Source organism: Phocoena phocoena, chromosome 13, assembly GCF_963924675.1.
Source record: "Phocoena phocoena chromosome 13, mPhoPho1.1, whole genome shotgun sequence".
Lineage (NCBI taxonomy): Eukaryota > Metazoa > Chordata > Mammalia > Artiodactyla > Phocoenidae > Phocoena > Phocoena phocoena.
Window position 1 is genome coordinate 38,472,908 of NC_089231.1, and position 25,255 is coordinate 38,498,162.

Consider the following 25,255-nt stretch of genomic DNA (forward strand, 5'->3'; position numbering starts at 1 on the left):
TGGCCATGTAGGTGGCCTGGGCCACCGCGCTGTCTTCCGAGACTCCCTGTACCACCCTTCCCGAGAGCGCTGATTACACCCTTTCTGAAAAATAAAGAACAGAAGGAAGAAAAGAAGCCGAGCCCTCTCCTCCGAGCCCTCCCTCCCTCCCTCCCACTCTCTGTGCATCCCCCTCCCTCCCCGTCTCCCACCCGCTCTTTCTTGCTCTCCGTTGCTAAGTAGATGGTAGGTTTATTTGCGGCTGTCGGTTCCCAGTAGAAAAATTTCGTCTTGGAGAGCCGCCTGGATGGAAATGGCTTCAGCACCGATTTCATGGAGAAGGTCTGTGCAGTAATTAGTGTTCATGAGGGAGGAATTGGACTGGCAGGCTCCCAAGAAAACTACTCCCCAAAAGTTAGCGTGAGTCCAGAGGGCTACATCAAATCCAATTCCAGAGTGTGCATCTCCATCGCTATATATAGACCCGCAGACGAAAACAGGCAGCGCTGTGGCTCGCAGTTCAAGGGGGAACTGGTCCTGGGAGGCAGAGGCGGCCTGTGCTGCTGAAACCGCGGGGGATGCAGAGACTTGATGGCTACTGCCGCCCGCCCGCTGAGCCCTGTGCATCTCCCACCTTCCTACCCCGCCACCCCAGCTTGGACCCCCTCCACCCCAGCTTGGCCAGCACAGACACCTGGAGAGGGGAAGGGAGGAGAGAGCAAGGCTGGGCTAGCCCATGCTGGCCAACACTGGGGTACCATCTCACTGCAATGCCCCCTGCCCCGTGGGTCCCCACACAGAGCACACTCACTCCAGCCACTAGGAATGACATCCCCCCCTCCTTCCTCAATCCTCTGTCAAGTCGCCCCCCCAAGGGGCATGCCTGCCTCCACGATGGTCCCCTGCTCGCCCATGCTGTTGCTGGCTTCCCCAGGCCTCTGCATTCAGAAGCTGGGTCACTGGGTGGCATGCCACCTTTCTCGGCTTCCTCCGTGTCCCAAGCTGGGTGTCGCTGAGGTCCGGCAGCGCATCTTCCTCTCCTTTCCTTCCCTCTGTCCCCAGGCCAGTTCGGGAAAAGAGCAGATGCCCTTGGACACTTAGGGAAAAACTAAGGGCAGCAGGTCCCAGAGGCCTGCCAGGAACTGGGGGCTCTACCTTGTCCACCTGGGTCTTAAGGTTGAGGGAGGAACAGGTAGAAGCTGGGTTAAAATCCAGAACTCTGAGTCTGCCTTCTTCATTCCTGGGAAGTTTGCTGCTCCAGCCGGAATTTTACAGACAAGGAAGCCGGGGTCCCCAGGAGACCAGGACCCTCATCTGGCCTCTAATGCAAGTTGCAGCTCCCACCGGATCTTTTCACACTTCCGTGCTGTGTGGCCTTTGCACCCAGGGTCTCCCTCTGCATTCCTGCCGTTCCTGCCTCTGTTCCACCAAGTCCTGGACCCTCTGCTCTCACTTAGCCTGGCCTCTAGGCCACATTTCTGGTACCACTGGGGAGGTCAGCCCTGCACTCCACAGGGTGTGTAAAGCCAAGGCAGGGGCCTCTGCTCAGTCGCAGATGAGGGCCACAGCTGCCCAGAAGGAGGCCCAGCAGCAGTTCCTTTAACCACCCCAATGCCTGGCTTCTTCTCATCCTCAGCTCATCAAGCTGGCCTTCCTGGCCACAGGGTACAATTAGCTTAGCCAAGACAAAGCAAAGGTCTAAAGAAAATGTCTAGGAAGCCCAGAGAAAGGGTAAAACCTGAGGATGCAAAGACCGAGAAGTGGGCAGCTACGGAGTCAGACCCATCACGGAGGTGATAAGGTTGGGCCTCAGGTTGGCTCACCCCGGCCCTGGGTCCCCACAAAACCCCCTTCTCAGCCCACTCCAGCTGCCCCCCACTCTCCCAGGCGGGGGTGGGCTGCTACGTGGACTCGGCCCCCACCCACGCCCCTGAGCCTGTTCTACCTGTTCCCTTCCACTTGATGCAAAGCCTTGGAGACACTCTTCCATCTGCTGACGGTCTGCTCCCTGCACGCTTTGTCTGGGGCTTTCCACACTGGCCACCAAACACCGGCCTGCTCACCCCTCCTCAGGGCTGCACTGGGCTCCCCAGCGCTCTCAGAGGCTTGCCCTCCAAGAGGCCGGGCAGTGGACCTGAGCTGTTTCTCTCACTGACCAGCTGTGTTCTCTGGGGATGAGTGCCTCACCTTGACCCACAGACGCGTCCCATTCTTCCTCAGTAGAAGAACAATGTACACCCCCTGCTCCCTCACCACCCCCATTCACTCACTGATGAATTCATATGCGCTAGGACCCACTTTGTGCCAGGACCGTGCTGAGGCTGGGGACACAGACTCATGGGATATCAAACCCATTTCACAAAAAGGAAACTGAGGTCCAGAGAGATCTGGTGACTTGCTGCAGGCTGTGGTTTACCAATCAAGAGATTGCCTTCGGTCGGCAACCTAATGCCAAGCCAGTGTGCATCCCTCACCGTGTGCTGCTTGTCACCATGCCAGGCCCTGTGCCAGGAGCGGGGCTCACCAGGGTCCATGGTGGACGGGTCAGCCCTGCCATCAGGGAGCTCACAGGGTCCTTGAGAGAAGTCAGTGAGGAACACGGGTGAGAGTGCCCAGTCCACAGCCATCCCCTCCCCATGCCCACCCTCAGGGGGTGCCCACCCCTCCCCTGCTCTCCCCTCACAACACTGCCAGGTCCTGCACTGCTCCTGAGTGAGACACCCCCAGCCTTCCTCTCCCCAACCCTCCCAGCCCGTATTCCCAGGTCTTAACAATCCCTCTCACAAAAGAAACAATTGACACTGAGGTGCCTCTTTGGGGAAGCATGAAGCCAGCTCTTTGTCACCCAGGTCCCTGCCAGCTCATTACTGCCTCCTGTCATTAGCATATTAGATACACGAGGTAAACAAAACACACATCCCAGACTTTCAATGCCAGCCATCTGTCACTCTGCCCCCAGCGTGCTGGCCTGTGCCGGGGCAGGAAGCACACCCGGGGTCCACGTCTGTGTGTGTGTGTGGCAGGGAGGATGTGCAGGTCCCATGCAAGGAAAGCAGACATCACCAGACAGCATAAATGCCAAAGCTATTTTTCACACTGTAGGGAATCTTTAGCATCACATCACAACTGCTGCTACTGAAAATGGTAGCAATAGTAATCCCCTCCATTAATTATATGCTAGGCGCTCTGCCGGACACCCACTACTCCAGCAGATAAGTGTCCTTATCCCCATTTCCCGGGTAAGGAGCCTGAGACCCAGGGGGCTACGCCAACTTCTAGCACAAGACAGAGGCTACTGTCGGAACAAGATCCACCTCCCTCCGAGGTCGCAGCCCTCTCCCCGGACTCCAGACATCCTGCTGATGGAAACAATCAGGCCACAGGGGTTAAATGGTTTTCCCAGAGGCACTAGCTGGCTGATGACAGAAACCAGGGGGTCAGATGTCACAGTTATTTGGAGATGGAAAAAAATGGTATATTCTGGAGTAGTCAGGATGGGAATTAAATAGATGGACAGGAGAGAATACGGGGTCCCAGCGATGAGGCCAAAAAAGAAAGGAAGGAAGGAGGAAGGGAGAGAGAGGATGTTGGAAGTGGCGGGGGGTGGGGGGGGAGAAAGGAAAGAAAGAGAGGAACAAGGGAAGAAAGGAAGGGAGGAAGTAAAGAGAGAAAGAGGAAAGGAAGAACAGACACTCCATCCACAGATGACAGTACCATGATCCCAGTCACATGGTTTGTTGAGTCTTGAGTACCAGTCAACTGATTAGTTAGTTCAGTCTTCTTTCTTGGTGGGTTCTGTGGACATGTGAGTGGGTCTCTGGGAAAAGAAGACACAGAACTGAATGCCAGGCTCTGTCCCACCGCCCCCCCCCCCAATATGTCATCCTCCCCATTTGCCAACTGCCTTTCATCACCTTGGGCACTACCTGTAGGTCAGCAATGAAGGAAGGGTGACGGTGCATGGCTCTGCTTCTTCCCAGGATCAGGGACAGCTGACTCTAAAGCAAAAGCCAGAGCCCGCCCCCCCCTTTCCTAAACTGTGAACAATATCTCTGCTAGGCTCGCGGGCTTGAGGGATTGACTCACTGAAGCCAGCATCCCTATCACATTTGCTGACTACTCCCTTGCCACAGTCCTCAGGTTAAATATTGCTAAATGCCTGTGATTGAACCTATCTTACTGACGTTGGGCGAAGCGCAAAGCCTGGCCAGAAGAGTGGCTTAAGTGGCCGAGATCATGAGAGAAAGGCATCCTCCACCTAGATCTGGACCATGGCCTGCCTGGACTGAGTGAGATTGTTTTTCTGCTTTTAAAAAGAAAATCACATTTTCCAAACATTGATCCTGTAATATAGGACTCCTGGCTATTGGTCTTTTCAAAATAGTCTGTCTTGGATGCTGAGGTCGGAATTTCTTGATCCGTGTGCTTCTGGGTTTTTTTGTTGTTGTTCTTTAAGTGAATTAGGGCCTGTTAGGAAGGAGCTGGAGAAGAGAGGTGAGATTAACTCACCTCACCTGGAGGGTCCTGGGTGACCATTTGCAATCAAAGAGGGGTGGCGCCCCTCCCCTCCTAATTCTGAGCAGTTCAACTGATCTTGTGAAGCCCCCATCCCGGGGCTTGGTCGGGGATACGGGAGGAGAGGCACAGCCCCAGGAGCCGCAGTCTAGTTGAGGAGACAGAGTTCCCACAGATGAGAACAGCAGAAAACTGTTCAACTAAACACTTGTTTTTATGTGTCGGACTCTTGGATGTGGAAGGGCTCATTGGGAGGAGAGTCAGCATAGGCTGGGAAGCTGGGGAGGGTTCTGACGGTGGGGGAATCTGGTAGAGGACCCAGGTGCGGGGAAGGCGTGCCGGTGGGGAGAAGAGCAGGAACAAAGGCCCAGGGGTGACAGGGACACCCACTGTGGGGGAGCGTGGTTCAGGGTGACAGATGAAGGGACAAAGGGACTCGTCAGCCCCCTGCCTTGTGAGTCTGCTTACCTCTCCTTCCATGGGAGAAAGGAGTCAGAGACTGACTGCCCCACCACACAGCACATCATGGGGGTAGAGAGCTGTCTCTGTGGGTGTGCTGGGGACAGTTCCAGGCTGGGGTCCCGAGGTTCCAGGGTCATACCAAGGAGGGATTCCTCCACACATCCCTCTGCGTGGGGAAGGGGATGCTACTGGGGAAAATGACACCCCCTCCCGACCAGTTTGGAGCTGTCCACGTAAAGCTCACAAGGGGAATTCTAGGCAACTCACAAAGCACTCACTGAGCTCCCTCTGTGGGCACAAGACCTGCACACACCCAGCAAATGCTGGGGTCACTGGGGGCTCAGATCCCGCACCGTGTCCTTCCTGCACACTGAGGAATCAGTCCGAGGCCAGCAGCATGGCAGAAGTAAGCCAGCGAGGCTCTGCATTTCCGACCAAGCAGGCAAGGGGAGAGAGGCGATCGCGGGCAGGCAGGAGTGGAGATGGGCAGGCAGAGGACAGAGGCAGAGACCAGGGAGGTGCTTTGCTTCTCAGACCAGTTATATTGGCCTTGCTTTCTCAGAGGTTCTGCCTGTTGCCCATCTCCTGCAGTTTAGCCATCGGTGGGGTCACACCAATGAGACCCCAGAGCCTCTCTCACGTGGTGCACGGTGAGCGGTGGTCCCTTCCCAGGGAGTCACACCCAGCTTCTCATCAGGTGCACCCTGATCTGAGAAAATTCAAAACAGGAAGATCTGAATTCCCAGGGCAGGTGCGTTAGAAGGGGACACAGTCCGGTTTCTTGGCTCTAGCGTTTATCTTGGTATTTGTATGAGGAACGAATACCCCACGTGCATTTCAAATCCAGCCTTGGTGCTCAGATAGAGCCCTCTGTGGAGGAGCCCGAGATCTGACTTTCACACTGGAGACGCCACTGGGGGTAGAGGGAGGTCAGGTGCATGGGGTCCAGGGAGGCCCCAGAGACCTCAGCTCTCTCCACCTGGGTCCTTGGAGGAAGAGAATGAGGTCATCCCTGAGCCCCTCACCCCAAATCCCAGCCATGGGGTGGGGGTGTGGAGGGAGGACATCTCCCATCAGGGCCCCCAAGGTCCCCACTCACACTTCCTGACACATTGCCCAGGGCCTTGGGAGGGGATGACAGGAACTGAACCCCAAACCAGGTCTCTGCTTCACCACCAAGCAAGTCACACAGGCCCCCCTGGTTGTCAGATGCTGGTAACACCCCTGTCTATGCTAAGGAGCAAGCGTCATGAGCTCCTGGGCATGCCAGCACAGTGGCAAGTAAAAGCTCCATGTGTGAATGCAAGGGAGCAGTTTGTGCTGTCCTGGGGACCAGCAGGCGCTGCCAGCCTAGAGCAGGGGCACAAGGGCAGCCCCTTGGCTGTGGGAACAAAAGCCAGCACGTGTCACGAAGCAGGTTGTACTTGTCTTGTTGGGCCTTAGAAAGGCTGACACTTTCCCTGGGCCCGTCCCCAACCCCTGAGCCTCATGGGCCCATCAGCCCAGCCACAGACCGAGAACTCTTTGTTGAGAAAGGGGAGAGGCCATCAGTATGTCATGTCCACTTTTTGTCCTTTTTCACAGTGCCATAAAGATGTTGCAGCCGACACCAGACATGAAATTCTCCAGCACCGAGGGTATGAACAAGGGTAACTAGCAGGGACAGACCCTTGGCAAAAGGCCCACCCGCTGGTCCATCCTCTGAGGTCTGAGCCAATTAGGTCCCTGGGTCTGAACTTACTGCGCCCTGCCCAGTGCCCCCAGGAGGAGAAAGAGAGGGCTGGTCCTGTCCCCTGGGGCTTCCCAGTCTAGGTCTGGGGATGTCCCCCAGCCCCACGCCCATCTGTATCTTGTGGCCACCAAGGGCAGAAAGGCTGAGACCGTCACAGTGAGCCGGGTCCAATTCCCCCCATCACACAACCAGCTTGACTCTGAGAAACTCTTGAACTTGGAGTTCACCCGCAGCTCAAACTCCTCTGGAGTTTCTGGTGTAAAGAGAGCTGACGCAGGAGGGCAGTGCTGAGCCTGAAAGCAGGCTGTGGGCTGAGGGTGGGGTTTCAGCACTGGAGGGCCCTGAAGAAAGGAGCAGGCCAAGAGACCTGATTCACTGGCTGAGGGCACCATCCATCTCCCTCTCCTGCCGGCCGCCCCGTCATCCCCACCCACCAGGCCTCCTCAGAGGAAGATGGATGGCTCCTTCTACTGCGGGCCTAAGCCAGAGGGCAGACATCCCATCCCAGACCCTCTCCACACACGGCTTCCCCTGAGGTCAGCCATCTCTCCCCAGCCTTGCATCTCACTGTCACCCAACCAGGGCCAGAGTGGAGTTTAGCAACTACTGCGTTCAATGACGTCTGTTCCTGGGGATGGGGGGGCGGGGAGGGGACCCTGGAGTTAGCAGCTCCTGTAGTAGAATATTTCCACGTGGGCAAACACACACAGCCCAGAAGACACTGGGAAGGCCACCCTTGCCCACCCAGACCATGGGGGACAGAGGTAGACAAAGATGTGGAGACAAAGATGTGTCTTCTAACTGCCAAATGAGAGGGACCATTGCTAAGGGCTTTAAGAGATGTTGGGGTTGGTGTAGTCAAGGAAGACCTCCTGGAGGAGGGGAGGCTTAGTCTCTCCTAGGACACGTGGGCTCCAAAGGAAGGAGGCATGGAAGAGGTAGCAGGGGAAAGGGTACTGTTCTGAGGCTTGGATTCCCCCGATGCAGGTGGAGAAGCTGGAGTCAGAGTCATGCTCTGTGGGTGAGCAATCATTGTCCTTCTCTTATGGAGAGAGGAGAATATCAGCAGAGAACTCCCCGGGGAAAGGGGGAGGGAGGGAGTATAGTCCAGGTAGAAAGGCCTGGAGGGACTGGAATGGCCAGGACGGGTCCTGGGGAGATTCTGGCAGAAGGGTCACCCCGTGGCCGGGCACTGGGAAAGAGAGGCAGAGACAGTGGCAGGGCCAGCCCCATGGTTTCTTTCTCTGCCTGTTACCAGGAGCTCACAGATTCTCAAGGCTCTCAGAGATTAGAAGAGGAGACGAGGCTTACCCCTGGGGCAAGCCATGAGCAGTGGTCAAGGGTACAGCCACAGAGGAATCCACAGAAAGTGAGACCACAAGGCCGAGGTAGGCTCTTAGGGCCTCACTGAAGAGCAGGACCCAAGCAGTGGGTCTGGAGGAGGTGCAAACCTGGGGCAGGCCCAGAGGTGGGGGGACATTCCCAGAGGAAGAGCATATATGTGAAGAACTGCTCTGCAGCTGTCTCTCCCACACGAGGGAAGGGGGCATCTGCCCCAGAAGGCACTGGAGAGGCAACCCTCACCCACCCAGACCATTGGGGACAGAGGCTCGATGGCGGGACACACATAGCTTTGGAACACCAGCAACCCTCTTTCCAGGGAAACTGGAAGACATCCCCTCTCCCCCTCCCTCTATCCACCTACACACAGTCTGCCTTAATTTCTCTGCAGTGGGGCCCACCTCGGTTCTGTAAACCCTGGGATGAGGAATGATGCTCTGAGGGTGGGGTTTCAGGCCCCATGGCAGGTGGATGGGTGGAGATTCAGGGCAAAGAAAATCACTCCCAACGGGGAGCCTCTCCTTGACCCTTAGGTCTGGCTGATCCATGGGTTTTCTGCTCCCTTCCTGTTCCCCACCCCCTCCCACACCCAGCTTCCTCTCACTTCCTCCAGGCCAGTGAAGTGCAGGGCCTGAGGATCTGATGTTTTATTAAAGTCCAGATCTTCCTATTCTAGGGCCACCTTCCTCTGGCTAATTCTGTAATTCAATTAGTAGGAAGCCAAGGCCCGGCTGGGGTGGGAGGAGGGCACGCTCGGGAGCCTTCCTTCCCGTGATGATTACACCCCAGGCTTCAGCCCTGTTCAGAGCTGGGCAGGAAATTGTACTTCCTTCACTTCACAATGACAAGGGCCTTTTATCCCCACACACGGGGGCTTTGTAAATTACTGCCATCTCTGTGCAATTAATTCTGCCGCGCTGTTTTTCCCTCCTGTGGGAGAGGGCACCCGCCCACCTTCTCAGGAATCAGCAGCGCCCCCTGCACCATCGGCCCAGGCTGCCCTTCTGGAGGAGGGTGTCTGCCACCCACCCACCTGCGCCCTAGCCGGCAACGCCCACTCTGCCTGCCTCCTCCAGCTGGCTTAACCTCCCCTGTCCCTACCCTTCTCCTCCTCCCTCTCCTTCTCTGCCCCCAGTGCTTCCTGATCTCTCTTCAGTGCCCCAAACCCCCAGTCGTGGTCCCCCCACCCTCTTCAGTTCCTTGGGCTAGAAGCTTCCATTTCCATGAAGCTTCAGTTCCGTTTAAAAGACTCTGTCTCCACCCTTCACGGAGCTGACAGTCTATTCAGAGACACAAGACATGAAAAGGATCAACAGAAGGATGGGTAAATAAGAACAGTGAGGGGGGCTTCCCTGGTGGCGCAGTGGTTGAGAGTCCGCCTGCTGGTGCAGGGGACGCGGGTTCGTGCCCCGGTCCGGGAAGATCCCACATGCCGCGGAGCGGCTGGGCCCGTGAGCCGTGGCCGCTGAGCCTGCACGTCCAGAGCCTGTGCTCTGCAACGGGAGAGGCCACAACAGTGAGAGGCCCTCGTACTGCAAAAAAAAAAAAAAAAAGAACAGTGAGTGGGAAACGGTCAGAAGGCAGCATGAGGAAATGTGAGGGTAGACCAGTGTCCAGTGCACACAGTAGAACCGGGAGCAGCAGAGGCGAGGCAGGTCAGGGTGGGCCAGAGGGGTCCACCTCGTTCAGGGAGGCCAGGCCATCAGCAGCCGGTGGCAGCACTGTGGTGTGACTTTTCTGCAACTGTGACATTTCCCTGCCCCCACGCCCACCCCGATGATCTCCCAAGTCCGGCCCTGCTCCACCAGGCTGCAGTTCTAGTCCACCAGGTCAGTGCTAGAAAGCGCTGACCCTGAGGCAGGGAGAGTCAGGTGATGAGCTGGTACTGGGAGAACCATCCCAGACACTGGGACAGGACAGGGAAGGCAGGAGCTGAGGGGCGAGGCTGGATCTCACCCAGAGGTTCTCAAGTCACTTCTGCGCCTTGTCACCTCAGATCCCGCCGTCAGCGCCACACGGCCGGTTGGGCCTCAGGAGACCTGGAGGGCGAGACAGGTGTGGGGAGAAGGTGGGCCTCTGTGCTCCATCATGGATTCTATCCCCCCCAGACAGCATCTTCTGGGATTCAGGGCCACAGGACCCAGATGAATACCATTTACAGCTTGCTGGGTGGAGAGAATCTACTTCAACTCCCAAAGCTCCCAGAGGCAGCTTTGAGGCAGGGCCATAGCAGGACCCACCCATGATAATTTCCCTCATGAAGAACCTGCCAGGAAGCTAATGTCCAGTGATCTTCGTCCGTGCCCTCAGAACGGGCTGTGGGTCCTGCATCCTGCCTGGCTCACCCATTTCCACCCACCCCCTTTTCACTCCATCTTCCCCTCTTAGCAAAGTATTTTTGTTTTTTTCTTTGAAGTTAATTACATAAATGATACATGATACATGCTGGGTCTAAATGTGTCAAACAAAACAAAAAGTGTTAAAGTCATGGGAGACACCACCTACCCCCCCCCTTCCTCCCTCTTTTCAGCTTGATGGGACCCTTGTAGACCTTGTGCTATGATGTAGGCACAAATTTGGGTGCACATGGGAGCCGGGGAGATGTCTCTGTATATGCACGGCATCTGCTACTTTGCAACTTGCTTCTCCCATCTGACAGTGTTGGACATTTAGAACCATTTCATCTTTTTAATTGTTGTAGAGTATCCCACAGTTTAAACATAAAAACATTCTGGCACTGAGAAACCTTTAGATGGTTTTCCATTTTATTGCTATTCCCAACAGCGACGGTGGACCCATGTCTCCTCCTCTGTGAGCACAAGTATACAGGCAGGATCAGGCTTGGGAAGGGAAGTGTTGGGCCTGAAGACAGGGAGAGATGTTTGCGCCACCAGCCCCATCCCCGGGAAGGGCGCTCCGTTGTCAGACCTTCTCAAGCCTTCAGGTGCCGAGCCCGTACCACTCCCCCTGCCCACCCACCTCTGCTGCCTTGGATGAGAATATGGCTGCTCCCTGAGAGAACCCCATTTCCCAACTAGGCTGAGAGTTTCCAAGGGGCCTCACCGGGCGTGTCTCTGGGGACACCTCAGCTCCTTACAGGAGAGGGAGCCCGGCAGATTTAGTGACTGCCGAGCTGAGGCCCCCCTGCACCGCCCTCGCAGCTCAGAGCCCCCTCCTCAACTCCTAGAAGAAGTACTGATGAGGACAGGAAGTCACAGTTAGTTCAGTGAGTGTCCAGTGGGCGAGGCTTGCGAGCGCTCTCTCCCCTGGCCACCCTGGGCGCCCACCTTGGCCCCCACCCAGGCCCGCTGCCCTCTGCAGCATGCTGTGAAGACAGACTCCCCTCCTGAAGCCCCCCATCCCTGCCAAGCTGCCGCTCCTTCAGGGTTCTGCCCCCAGCAAGGGAGCAGATGTGGTCCCTTCAAGCACACAGAGTCAGCTGTTAATAACTGTGTACTGCGTCCGCCTTTTTTTTTTTTTTTAATATTTTATTTATTTATTTTTATTGTGGTACGCGGGCCTCTCACTGCTGTGGCCTCTCCCGTTGCGGAGCACAGGCTCCAGACCCGCAGGCTCAGCAGCCATGGCTCAGGGGCCCAGCCACTCCGCGGCATGTGGGATCCTCCCAGACCGGGGCACGAACCCGTGTCCTCTGCATCGGCAGGCAGACTCTCAACCACTGTGCCACCAGGGAAGCCCCTGTGTCCGCCTTTTTAAAAGAGCCACAGTGAGACAGCTCTCTCAGAGTGGACTGTCAGACATGGCACCGGGCTGGCTGAAGAGATAGTTTGAGGAGGCCAGGTGGGTGGGCACCAGTTGGCCCCTGTGTAAGGCTAGTCCCTCCTCATGGAGGCGTAGAGGGACAGGAGGGACTCTGCCTCTCTGACCCACCCCCCATCCACAAGAGTGACTGTGTTTACACTGTGCTCTGTGATTAGAGAGCTCTGCAGAGGTTGTTAATGCTCATTGGCTAGTAAGTCTCCCTGCCGGCCTCTGAAGGGAGTTAGAGATGAGGAAACTGGGACTCAGAGAGAGGTCACTCAGTAAGTGACCCCTGGCTGAGCACAGCTTCCTGTCTGGAACCACGCATCAGCCTTTGCAGGGGATGATCTGATGGGGGAGAGAGCAGGATGGTGACAGTAACCATACTGTCAAGCCCTGAGCAACTGGGCTCAAGGAGGCCTTGGGGACAAGAGCCCTCCCACCAGGGCAGCCTCTCAGCTCTCACCAGCAACCTCTGTCCTCCCACTATGGAGTGTCCTCGGGGCCTTGATCAGCTCCCAGCACCACTGCCATGTCCCCGCACCTCCTGGTACCCCCAAAGTAGCCAAAGTGTTCGGGATTCAATGCTCTTGGCAAATATGTGTTGAGCTCCTGCCCCTTTCTGGGCACCGAGAACTAAGGAACAGAACAAAATCAAGTCCCGACCTCATCTGAGCCCGGGGAAACCCTAATCGAGGAACAAACACACAGTATTAACATGTCTGGGTGAGGGGTGCCAAAGAGAAGCACAAACAGGACGAGGGGTCAGGGAGCAGGCCTGCGTCCTGTGTGGGGGGCGGGAGGAGGTGCTGCGTTAAATGAGGCCATCAGGAGAGGCATCTCTGAGGAGGTCACGTGTGAGCGGAACCTCAAGGGAGTGAAGGGGCAGGCCGTGCAGACTGCAGGCCGGGCTCCTTCTGAGCAGAGGGAACCACCAGAGCCAAGGTCCGAGGGCAGAGTACGCCTGGCGGGGCAGCGAGGCTGGAATGAGTTGGGTGAGTGAGCAGGGGAGGAATGGAAGAAGGTGAAGTCAAGGGGTGCGGATGATAGCGGAAGTCACACAGGGCCTGGGGGTCCCTCAAAGATTCTGGTTCACAACACAGCTGTGAGCGCTCTCAAAAAAAACTGTGGCAGAAATGCCTGGAAGCTGGACAAACGCAACAGATTCTTTTTTTTTTTTTTTTTTTTTTTTTCCTTTCTTGAGTCCTTTCCTTGTTATCCTGGTCCATGGAAACAATGTGGTCATTTTCTCTCCTTCCTCCCTTCTCCTCCTCCCTCTCCAAACCTGCCCTGACCTTGTCCTGAGCTGGCTTGCACAGCGGCTGCCTCCCAGTTGCAGGCAGGCATGGGCGGAGGACAAGGCCAGTGAGGGGACAAGAGGAAAGAGGCCCTGGCAGAGGCAGGCAGCAGCACGAGGGACGACGTCATGGGGGCCTCTGACTGCTGTTCATTTTAGTCCCCCAGTGTCTCCATCAATAACCGTCTGCCACAACCAGGATGGAGGAGCGGGGAGGGGGGAGGAGGGGTGATCTGGGGTCTGGATGGGGAGGCATGAGAAGGAGTGGGACAGAGGCTCCTTGGCACTCGTAGCTCCTCCCAGCCTGGGACAGAGTTGGAGGCAGGGAAGGCGGAGAGCCATGGGAGCTGAGAACTCTGTCTCCCAGCTTTCTCTCCCTGCTTCCTTCTGCCCGTCTCTACATCTCCCTCACACGTACATTCCCTTCCATCTCCTCTCTGAAGCTAGGAGAGGAAGGGAGGCAGGACCAAGTTTTACATTGGAAGGAGAGGAAGGGAGTTTTTATTGGGTGATGGAGGAGTCAGGAACTGCAGAGGATGCCGGGAGCACTCTCATGTCCAGGGAAACGAACAAGAGGCCAGAGCGAGCCTGGTGACAAGGCACCAGACTGGCACCAGAAGCCTACAAGCCTCATGAGAAGAGGGCCTGGGCTCCTGCACCTGTCACAGAAACTGGCTCAAGGGCACTCAGGAAATAGTTGATAAATGGCCAGGAGGATGACCACCTGGCCAGCTGTGGGCAGTCCAGAAGGGAGGTTGATTTAAGATGAACTAGACCAGTCAAGGTGGTCTGCCGGGAAGAAGTGGATCTTGATCAGATTCTTGAAAGATGGATGGGATTGGTAGATGTGAAAATGGGGAGAGAAGGCATACCAGGTGAGGAGACTGGAAAGGGGGAGAGCAAAGAAAGGGGGGCAGTGGTGAACACAGATGGTTGGGAGATCAGATCATGGGAGAGAGAGTGAAACAAGGGAGAGAAAGAAGACAGTGAGCCGGAGGTGGAGGCCAGCTCCCAGGGTGCCTTCTCTGGGGCCATGGTGGCTTTAGGAAGTCTGAGGCCACTATGCCCCTCCAGATGCAAGCCTGCTGCAGGCTGAAGTTGGCTTTTTGACTTTCCCTAAGACCCTAGGGCCGCCCAAGCCACACAGCCACATCTGGAGGCAGAGGAAGAGGCCCTGACACTGAGCAGTTTGAGGGAACTCCCAAAAAGCCTCTCCCACCAACAAGTATTCTCTTTGCCTTGTCACCATGCCTGAAGGGCCAGCATTAAAAAGTCACCGCTTGAGTAAGACACAGTGTTCTGTAAAATCCAGATTCCCCGGTGAGGCACTGTCAGAATAATGCAAGAGGAAAACTGAACTGGACCTTGCAGACCACTGGATCAACCCTCTCAGTTAACACGTGAGGAGACTGAGGCAGGACAGGAGACTGCTGGAGCCACCCAGGGAATTAGAGGCAGAGCAAGAGTCTCCAAGCCCTCCAGGAGGGGTGTGAAGATATCACTGCAGATGTGACAACCGACTGGGGCAGGGGGCACATGGACAGCCCCATTCATTTTATTAGGACAGCCTGGCCTGGGGTCCTCCTTACAGATGGAGCCTTTGTTTGAAAGGCCGGGAGGGTCCCTGCATCATCCCTCCTAAGGGGCCAGAACAGGAGTTCACGATGGAGTGTAACTAGAGGTGCTGGGGTGAGGGGTGGAAGCTGCCCCTTCTGGGAGGTTTTGGGGCTGGAGCTGAAACAGAACAGCATCGGAGGGAGGCAGGCAGGCAGGCACCTGGCAGGCGGACAGGAAGAGACCCGCGGGGAGAGGGGGCGTGGCGGGGAGAAGATGCAGAGTGGGGAGACCTCACCGAAGGAGCAAAATAGAAAAGCAACGAGAGAGACGAAAAGCAGACACGGGAAAACGGTGAGGCAGGAAAGCTCGAGTAGAGCGCACGAGAGAGAAAGAGAGGTGGCGAGAGGGACCAAGAGCGGGGAGGGGCTGGAGACCGGAGGGCGGGCGGGAGGGCGCGTGGGCGGCCCGAGGGCGCCCCACTGACCCTTCTCGGCGCTTGCTTCCCTCCCCAGGCTGCGCTTTCCTCACCTACTGCGAGCGTGAGTCAGCGCTGAAGGCCCAGAGCGCGCTGCACGAGCAGAAGACTCTGCCCGGGGTAAGTGGCGCCCGCCGAGGCGCGAGCGACGGGCGCGCCGACAGGGGGCGACTTCGTGAGGCCGAGCCGCGGCGCAGCCGGCGGGGGGCTCGCGGGCCCCGGTGCGCGGCGCCGGCCTTCGCTCGGGAACTCGCGCGTCGCCCCTTGGGCCCCCAGAAGCCTCGAGGCGCGGGGCTGGGAAGCGGGCGCGTGGGCGCCGAGCTCAGACCTCGCCTGGCGGCCTGCGCACTCGGCCGTCCAGGCCCGACGGAATCCGGGCGGGGGACGAACTCGGCCGTGGCCACAAAGCTCAGGCGCGGCTCCTCCCCTGACCCACCGGGGCGCCGCCGATCGGTTTTCTCCTCCGAGCACTACCCGTTCGGGCAGCCCCGGGGTGGGGACGCGGGGTGCCCGGGGCCCTGAGATCCCGGAGCTGCCTCTGTTGGGCCCGCCGGGCAGCCTGCCGCAAGGCTGCACGAACACCCACCGATCGACGTCGGACCCTCGCCGTTCCTGGGGTGGGGGCCGGGCCGGGCCGGGAGGGAGGGAGTGCCTACCCGCCCGGGCTCGGCGCCGCGAGTGAGATCACCGCGGTTTATTTAAGGAGCCAGCCCTCGTCTTTGATAAACTATCGTGCCTCAGCCCTGGTTTATAGCTTCTGTGCGGGGGAGAAGAGAATTATTTATGGCCCCCCTAACTGGGTGTGATATCAGCCGTGGCTATTATCGAAGCTAGTTCATCACCATAAAATAAGAAGTGTTCCCCGGGTCAAGGGTCTGCGCCGTCTCTCCTGTGGGTTCAGAGAGATGGGGCGGGGGATGCGGAAGGGGGGGGAGATATGCAGCTCACCGAGCATCTAAAGATAAATGGAAAGATGGGAGTGTTTGTGGGCATAGTTTAAAGAATTTTAAAATGTACCGTGTTTAAGCTTATACAATGGACACTGCAGGGAAGCACATGTGTTCTGTATATATGCTCACCAATATTTACACGTGCATGTTTACATTCTTACCAAGCAAACCGTATGTAAACACACGTTTCCATTTCTGCCCCACAGCGGGAAAGGTTAACCAGGTAGACAGAGAGAAAGCGCAACCTGGGGCGGGAGCAGTCTTCCTTTGCATCAGAGATCCTTCTTTACCCGTTTAGGGGTGGGGAGGGCCTTCCTTCCACTAAGATAGCCTTTGTATTGTATTTTGGTATTTGTGATTGCAAAGCACGAGGCTGAGTCATCTTAATAACACACCCGCGGATGCAAATGTATGGAAATCGTGCACCGCACAGGTTTTTGTGTGGAACCCAGCTCTGGCAAGGTGGCCATTCCCCAGTTGGTTTTTCAGTGGCGCAGCTACATGCACATATATTATAGTAATTACTTTCTGGGTGCCCTCTGTAAGATGGCAGAAATATGCTCCACATCACCCCATGTTATGTGTGAAGCATAAAGCCATATTGTAAGAAAATCAAAGGCTTCTGAGAAAGGTTTGTGCTGATTAATAAAGTGTTTGTGGTACTTTGTTTTGGGCGAGATTGTGATAGATATTTCAGAGCCACCCAAATGGAATAGAAAATACCACATTGTTATGGGAGGTCCTTCATCAGCTTGAGAGAGATCGCCGGGGAGTTTTGTGATGGCTAAAAGCCTGGAATTAGATGGGGAAACCGAAAGAGAAGGTGGGAGGGGGAGGCTTGGGATTTTGAAGGGGGAGAGACTGGGGACTTGGGAGAATTTCAGTAGCAAGTGTGGATTGTTCAGGATCTAACATTAACTTGTGGTTGTTTATTTTACATATAATAGAATAGCTTAATGATGGAGTGTATTAGTTCTTTAATAATTTATAGAAATACTTTGATGTTGCAGTAATTACATTAAAGGTCACATATCAAAGGTAATTTGGTTGAGCAGCTGTGATGGTTTCTCAGAAGCAATCAATACCACTGTCCATGGTGCTGATTTCACCAAGGGGCCTGCCAGATTAAAGAAGGCTTATTACCAGGCAGAAAGGCCCAGGGGAAATCAGGAGCATGTTGGAGCGACGCGCCAGCCCCCCTTCCACCAATAATTAACACTGTTCCCCATAATCTGTGCTAATCCTTCATACTGGGAGATCCAGTGGCATTTTTCTGAAACCACAAAGACAAGTTGGGCAAGTCTGGGAGAAAGGACACAAAAAAAAAACCATGAATGTACGTTGGGAGGTGGGAGGGGTGAGGAGAGAGGCCAACAATGGAACTAAAACATAGCCTAGAGTCCCCTTGCGGTGCTTGGAACGCTGTCCTTTCTTCAAAGGCCTCACGGGGAGACTCATGGCCTCAAAGACCTCATCACAATTCTCAGGGCAGGCACAGCCCACAGGGGGAGGGACAGGGAGAAAAGACAGGATTGCAGCTCCAACTTCCCAGGGCACATTGTCCCCCAAAAAACTCACATGGAGATTAATGAAAAACAAAATGACCAGATTTTAAAGTGGAGTCATCTGGATTCCAGAAAGCAGAACTGGTGTTACTATTGTTGGTTGGTTCTCCCCTTCGAGATCAGAGAAAGTGAGACGCAAATGCTGGGAAGTGGCCCGAGCAGAATGCTCCACCCGGCTGTATAATGGGTGTTCCCACCAGCTGAGGCGGTGCTCACAGCTGCCTCCTTGGTTAGGGGGCAGAGGGAGACCTCTTCTTTTCTGGGGTGACCACACTAGGTGCCCTGGTGAGTGCACTCTATGTGTGACTAAGGAGAAAAAAATTGAAAAAAAGAACCTGGAAACTGGTAACCTCAGCGATTTAGACACTTTTCCAGACTTCAAAATCCATTAAAATCAATCCATTAAAATTAGCCCTCCACTTTCTCACTGAAGAGAGAAAGAGGGGAGAAGATGGTGCAGGCAGCCCACTCTGTTTCCCAGCAACTTACAGAGTTAGCATCCCGTTGGCAACAAGAAACACGATCCCATTGTTGTCATGTGTGAGCACGTGCACGCACACACTGCCACCGTCAAAAACAGTAACAAAACAACAGAGCCAGAACTAGAGACACCGCTCCCACGTGTCCCCATTTAGGGACCGGGAAGGGGAGCTGACATTTCTCTTGGGATAAGTGGAAGCTCAGAAACCAGATCACAGTGGCTGTTTTTACAAGTCAGAGGTCACTATCCCTCAGAACCAGCCTAACCAAAGTCTCTCAGATGGCTGACGGAGTCATCCCTGGACCAGTGTTACAAATGGATTATTGTTTTTTAATTTGACACGCCTTCAGTAGAATGAGATTACTAAACCACAAAGCCTCATCAGGGTCCCTTCGAGCAGGGTCTTCTGCCGGCATCTAGGCAGAGTGATTCCACTTTTCTAAACTCACCATCTCTCCCTCACACTCTCAATCTCACTCTCTCTCCTGGCCCCTTGCCCTCTCCAGCCTACCTTCTTCCATTCCCAATGTTTGTTCCATCATTTATAGGGTTAAGTCAACATGGTTTCTCAATTCATCCACAAGAATTTCCTGAGTCTGTGCTGGGCACTGTGCTAGGCATCCAGGAAGACACAGAGATAAGAAAAATGCATCACCACCCCCTCCTGGAGCTGTCCATCAAATTGGAGACAGAAGTCACACACACATCAATGATACAAGACAGCACGTTATCATAAGATGGGTAGAGTAGAAAACAGTTCAATGATAACAGTTAATATTTATTAAGCACTCACTATCTGACAGGCGTGATGCAAGCACGTTACCTCCATTACCCCATTTTATCTTCACAACCACCCTATAAGGAAGATATCATGAGTATCCCTCACACATGAAGAGACCTGAGATTAGAGAGATTAAGCAACTTGCTCAAGGTGACACAATTAATAAATGGCCAAGCCAAGACCAGCACCTGATCTGCTACCAAAATCCACCTCTTCTTTCTAGGGCCACCAGTTGCTTTAGAGGGGACCTGGATAACTATGGGGTGTAGGAGTTGCTCAAAAGTGTGTTCAGGGGCTTCCCAGCTGGCGCAGTGGTTGGGAGTCCGCCTGCCGATGCAGGGGATGCGGGTTCGTGCCCCGGTCTGGGAAGATCCCACATGCCGCGGAGCGGCTGGACCCGTGAGCCATGGCCGCTGAGCCTACGCGTCTGGAGCCTGTGCTCCACAACGGGAGAGGCCACAGCAGTGAGAGGCCCATGTACCGAAAAAAAAAAAAAAAAAAAAAAGTGTGTTCAGGACATGGGCAAGGTGGGAATAGAGAGCTGGGAGGAAGATGGATGTGTCAGATGAGAGCGCTGGTCTAAGAACTAGCCTAGAAGACAAGGCATGCGTGACAGGTCAGGAGCCGTGAGCTAGGCAGGAGAGGTCCACTTGGAGAGCTCCCTGGGGTCTGTCTGAGTGTGCACGGGAGGCCTATTGGAAGAATCCTGTTCTTAAAAATAGGCCCCTGCTGCTTAGTCCCAGCTCCCCCTGCCTTTGGGACTTTTCAGGGAACTGTCTTCCAGGAAGAGCCCAAGAGACTCCGATCAGAGAAAACCAGGCTACATGGCCAGCAGTGGCCAGCACTTTGCTCCTGTGGCAGCAGAAAAGTCTCCTCACCAGGGCTGCTGAGGGGGGAAGAGGTGGGTCCAGTTAGCGGGAGGCCTGAAAGCGGGGAGGGGAGAGAGCTGGCAGGGGGAGAGTGGGAGCTGTATCTGCTTGGTAAACATTAAAGTTCCAATTCACTAGTTAAAGATTGGCTTTTGTGCCCTCACTCCGGCAACCTGAGAATACAAAGCAAACACACACAGTCCTCCATGGCTGTCTCCCACCCACACCCCTCGCTCGGTTCAGCCTGGTAGACAAGCAGCATTGCTGCCATCACACCTCCCGACTAAAGGTCCCCACCACTCAGGACACGTCATTTCCATGGAAATTCAATGTGACCTTCTTTGAGTTTACCAGGAAAGATGTCAAAATGGAAAATTAAAAAAAAAACTCAGTTGGGTTTCCAGCACTGCTGTCTCAGGATGTTCTCCTTTCTCCCCCTGCCTCCCATTTTCATATTCTTAAGTCCCACCTTCTCTTCCTTTCCTTCTCCTCTTTTCTCTTTATGCCTGTTTCCTCCTCTCTTCTCTCCCTCTGGTCACTTTCCTCTTCCTCTTTTCCCCTCTCACTTCCCATCCTTTCTTCTTTATCCTTCTCACTTCCCTCTCCCGTCCCTCTCCTCTCCTCCTCCTTCCCTCACACTCTCCCTTTCTCTCCTTCTGCCCACCCCACCTCTACCTTGACACCCACAGGAGGCTCTCGTGGGACTGCCACCAGCTTTACTGGGACTTCCCTGCTGAGGCCCATCTCCCTCCTGACAGCCCCACCATAGAAGGATCCATCTAATTTTATGTACAACTGTAAAGATGAATGAGAAGTAGAAAGGATGCAGGCAAGAACAAGATGAATAAATTATAAAGGGCAAATGATGACAAGACAGGGGTCCCCAGAGACACTGATATGATAACAGAAACTGAAGATGAATTTATGACGGCTGTAGTCAGCATGTGGAGGCTGTTAATTCTTCAGGGTAGTTTTACAACTTCTAGTGATTGGCACAACCAAAGCGTTTCGCTTTAGAGATGTGACATATTTCCACCTGTCTGTCCTGTAGGCACAGTGTTGGTTTTTCTCTATATGGTGAGTTGGGTCCCATCAGCACGTGTCTCTGCTTCAGACGGTGGGGCCACAAGCCAGATCCCTGCGTAGCTCCAGCTTCCTGGTCCTGCGGTCCTTCTTCCTGAGCGTATTGGTTGGGGGGCTGCTGTAACAAAGTCCCACAAACTGGGTGGCTTAAACAACAGAAATGTTTTGTCTCACAGCTCTGGCACTAGAAGACCAAGATCAAGGTGTTAGCAGGGCTGGTTCCTTCTGAGGGCTGGGAGGGAGAATCTGTTCTGTGGCTCTCTCTTCACTTCTGGTAGCCTCAGGCATTCCTTGGCTGGTAGACGGTGTTCTTATGTCGTCACATTAACTTCCCTGTGTGCGTGCCTGTTTCTGTGTCCAAATTTCCCCTTTTGATAAAGACATCAGTCATGTGGGATTAGGGCCCAGCCTAATGCCCTCATCTTAACTTGATTACATCTGCAAAGACCCTGTTTCAAATAAGGTCACATTCCCAGGTACCTTGGGTTCGGTCTTTAATATCTTTTGGGGGGAGGGGAGGACCCAATTCAACCCGTAACACTGAAAAATGGGCAGCCCTATGGCTCTTCCATGGCAGGGAGAGAAAGGGCTTCAACAGTGTTTGAGTCACTGGAAAGGGTGAGGGGAGTCCCACCAGCCCTTCCTCTGCATCTCCCCCCCCCCCACCCCACCGTCCTCATGCTCTTTTCTTTCTCTCTTGGGGAAATGAATGACATATCTTCCCTCTTTCCCCATATTCTCTAAAGAGAATTATTCATCTGTCCTTTTAGGGCGTTGGGTCTTAGAGAACACTTTTGCCCCTCAGGGGACATTTGGACACTGGAGATGCTACTGGTATCTAGTAGGTAGAGGTTAGGATGCTTCTAAACATCCTACAATGCACAGGACAGCTCCACCACAAAGAAGTGTCTGGCCCAAAATGTCAGTAGTGCCCAGGAGCCTGTGCTGGGACCGAGGGCAGATGGAAAACTCCGCACAGTGAGGCCATGGGGTGGAGCTTCCCTCTCACTTACCCACTGCTTCTCGTTCACCTGGGGGACAAGCCCCAGGGGTCCTTAGAGTGTCAGAGGTGGGAGGGTTTGTCAGGTGGCACACACTCAAACGGTGTGAGCACAGAGGGAACCGTGGGCAGCAGGAGAGGGCAAAGTCGCCTTCCAGGCTTAGAGACCATTTCTTGTTGGCCATTCACACATTCCTATCTGCAGGAGGCCTAGTTTCAGCACCAACTTCTAGCTCAGTTTTCTCATTTTACCCACAGGGAATCTGTGATCCGAGGGAAATGAGTTGAAGTTCGCTTGTGACAGAGCTGGGACCAGAACCCAGGCCTCCACAGCCCACCCACATGTGGGGTTTCTCCAGCCTCTCCCTTTGGAGGAGTCCCCATCCTGACAGGAAGCAGGCCTGGCAGGAACGTGTCCCACCAAGCAGCCCCTCACCCCCTGCCCCAGACCACGCCACAGGCTGCGGCTGAGCGCACGTGGTCCCCTCCCGGCTCTCCCAGCAGGAGGGAACACTGGGTTCCAGGAGAGAAGGCAGAAATGCTTTAAATCCGGACTCCAGGTGCCAGACGAGCTACATTAGCATCTGAGGCGCGCTCAGCTCTTGTCTCTCCTCTTCACACCGGTCCTTAGTCCCACCTCCCTCTGCTTCCATGGAGAGAGTCTTCACTCCCCTTCCCCCTTCCCACAGAAACGTCTTGAAGCCCTCCTCCCACCGGGGCTGTGCCCTGTGTCCTAAGTTGTGCTCTCTTCTCTTCCCTGCCCCTGCCCACATTCGCCTGAGTGCGGAGGTGTCCCCATTTTTCTGGCGAGTGACTCTCACACCTTCTCTGTGGCCTCCATGACAGAACCCGGGACCAGCCGTGGCCTGTGCAAGACACCCTCACTGATTTGTCTCAAGGACCCAGAGAGCCTTATGTCCACAGCCACCGTCTCTAACTTGGAGGGATAAATAAGAGGCCATGTGAGGTGATGGTCAGAGCCTGGGCTGGAGCCAGGGAACCTGGGCACCAGGTCCCACCTGCCCCCAAACAAACCAGGTACTTTGGGCAAAGCGCTCAGCTCAGAGCCTCCCTGAGCCTCCACCTTCTGGACTGTGGAAGGAGGCGGTGGGCCAGATTGCCTCCGGAGCCCCTTCTAGCTCTGACATTCTTTAAAATTCTAAGAATAATAGACTTGGCATTACTCACATTACTGAAGAAGACAGGGAGAGGAGGGGAGAGTGGGAGGGTGAGGAAGATAAGTGTCTCCTGGCCTCCACGGCCCAACTCCATTTGTGACAAGTATAATTAATAAAGCTCTCTTCAGCTCGGTCTCTCCCTGATGCAGACCAGCCAAACTGCCCGCCCCTGAGGGCCGGCTCCAGGACAGGGCTTCAGGGAAGGGCTGGAGCTCCACCTCCCCCTGTCTCCATCCTTGCCCCTGGGCCCCAAGCCTTCCTCCTGCCCTCTGCTTAAGTGTCTTTTTAAAGAAACAAGGCAGACATTTTCCAGCTTTCTCCAGCACCTGCCCAGGCACAGTTGGGACCATGACTGGCATCACCCAGATCAACAGCAGCAGCATTTACAGATTACCTGCCCCATGCAGAATTCTTGTGAGGAGGTAGGGTACCTGGCATCAGACATGAGTGAGACATAGCCCGTTGCTGAAGGTTTGGGAGGCAAGTGTGAAGACAGCTCACGATCCAGAAAATAACTTTAGGTGCCAAAAACTGGTAGTGATGGCAAGTGCCCAGGAATTCAGCTGAGAGAGGCCTCGGGGCATGGCCCAGGGTGTCCTGGGGGAGCCCAGCCCACCCCACCTCAGGCTGCTTCCAGGCTCCTCCCCCTTGACATGCTTCCTAGGCTGGCCGAGGTTATCATGGCGACACAAAGATCTGACCGCCTGGAAACTCCTCAGGTTCCGGTCACCCGAGGGACTCGGCTGGGTGCACACTCCCTCCCCCAGTGGCCACACATCCACGCAGCTCTCACCCAAGTACGTCGCCTTCCTTCAGCCTCCTCTCCTTTCCGTGTCATTCCCTCTGCCCAGAGAGTTTCTCTTCATCCTTGGAGGCTCAAGTCCGACTCTGCTTTCTCCCTACCGTCTCTCTGGCTCTCAGAGGGCTTTCCGACGCCCCACGGCACCCAGTGCAGCTCGTTGATCCCACACTGCTCCGTTAACTCTACTTTTCAGCTCTCAGAGTCCCCACCCCCAGTGCTTCCTGTACCTTCTCCTTCGCCCAGAGCTGATTCAGGGCAGAGCTCTTTCTGCCCCTTGACCTCGCCAGCCTTGGCATCACCCAGTGGCGTCCCAGCAGATCCATTCTCAGGGCTCCTCTTCCATCCACATCACCCCCCTGCCCCCTGGAAGGTATTCAGCTGAGCTCACCCTGCGGGGTTGCACTTGGAAAGACAGGAAGGTCTCCCTTTGTGGTCGTGGGCACTTGGAGGAAACGCTGTGTGGAAGGCGCTTTGGCCTGGGCAGTGGCAGCTGGCACGGGCGTGAGTGCCTGGACGGCGGTGACAGGAGTGAGGAGGCTTCCCAGGCGGCCTCGGTGGACGCGCCCTAGCGCGTCCATGTGAGGCTGTTTGAGAGTTTGCTGACCTTTCTCCGGAGCACGAGGCAGGGAAGCAGGCTGTCTGTGTGAACTCCTGCTCTGGGATGGATGTGTTTTAGGACTGGCAGGGTTTCTTCTAGAGAGTGTGTACGTGGGCTAGGCGAGCAGAGAGCCAGGCATCTGTGTTGTGGGCCTGCATCGTTCCAGAACGGTGGGCTGCCAAGTCCCACCAAAGCTGGGCAACCCTGGGGGATGATGGCAGAAAGCAGTGTGGTTTTTTTGTTCTTCACATCTTCATGAAAATAGTTGTAAAGAGAAAAGGGCTGGAGTTCAGGGCCCCAGTTTACTGTGGCTCCAGTGTGTTTTGATCTAAGGTATTTGTAGCATGGTCTCGACGTGACCACCAGGGGGCGCCAGGCAGGTGGCCTCCTCTCCCGGTGGCTGAGAGGGGACGAGGCAAGTGTGAGCGTGTTGTGCCCAACTCTTGTGCCCAACGGACCACTCGTACCATCCTTCAGAGCACTTACAGTCTGCGGGGACGACACCAACCTGCTGGATGACTTGGGACAAGCCTCATGACCTTTCTGGGCCTGTTTCCTAATTCCATAGTGAAAATCTTACGTGTAGGCTATGGATTGTTATCAATCCAGGGATTATTATGATGAATAACAAACAGTGAGGTGATTGTGGTTGACCTCTGGGTCCTTTGCTACAGTTACGCCCAGTGGCTCCTACTTCATTCATGAAATAGTAACAGGACAATAAAAATATAAAATGGTCAAAGATGTGATTTGTACTCTTAAGTCTCATTACGTTTCAGAAAAGGGAAGGACTGTGAGTGGATTGACCATAAAGGACCCCAGGGAGGG

At 55.0% G+C, this 25,255-nt stretch overlaps 1 protein-coding gene across 50 annotated transcripts in view; it reads left to right on the forward strand.

Annotated features, from left to right (window-relative positions):
* Nucleotides 1–25,255, forward strand: part of CELF4 (CUGBP Elav-like family member 4) — a 296,737-nt gene that overhangs the window by 59,471 nt on the left and 212,011 nt on the right. For all 50 annotated transcript variants that reach the window (XM_065890270.1, XM_065890240.1, XM_065890242.1 and 47 more), the window contains exon 2: nucleotides 15,158–15,240. In XM_065890270.1, the coding sequence (XP_065746342.1) occupies nucleotides 15,158–15,240 (83 nt within the window). The remainder of the gene's footprint in view (nucleotides 1–15,157; nucleotides 15,241–25,255) is intronic.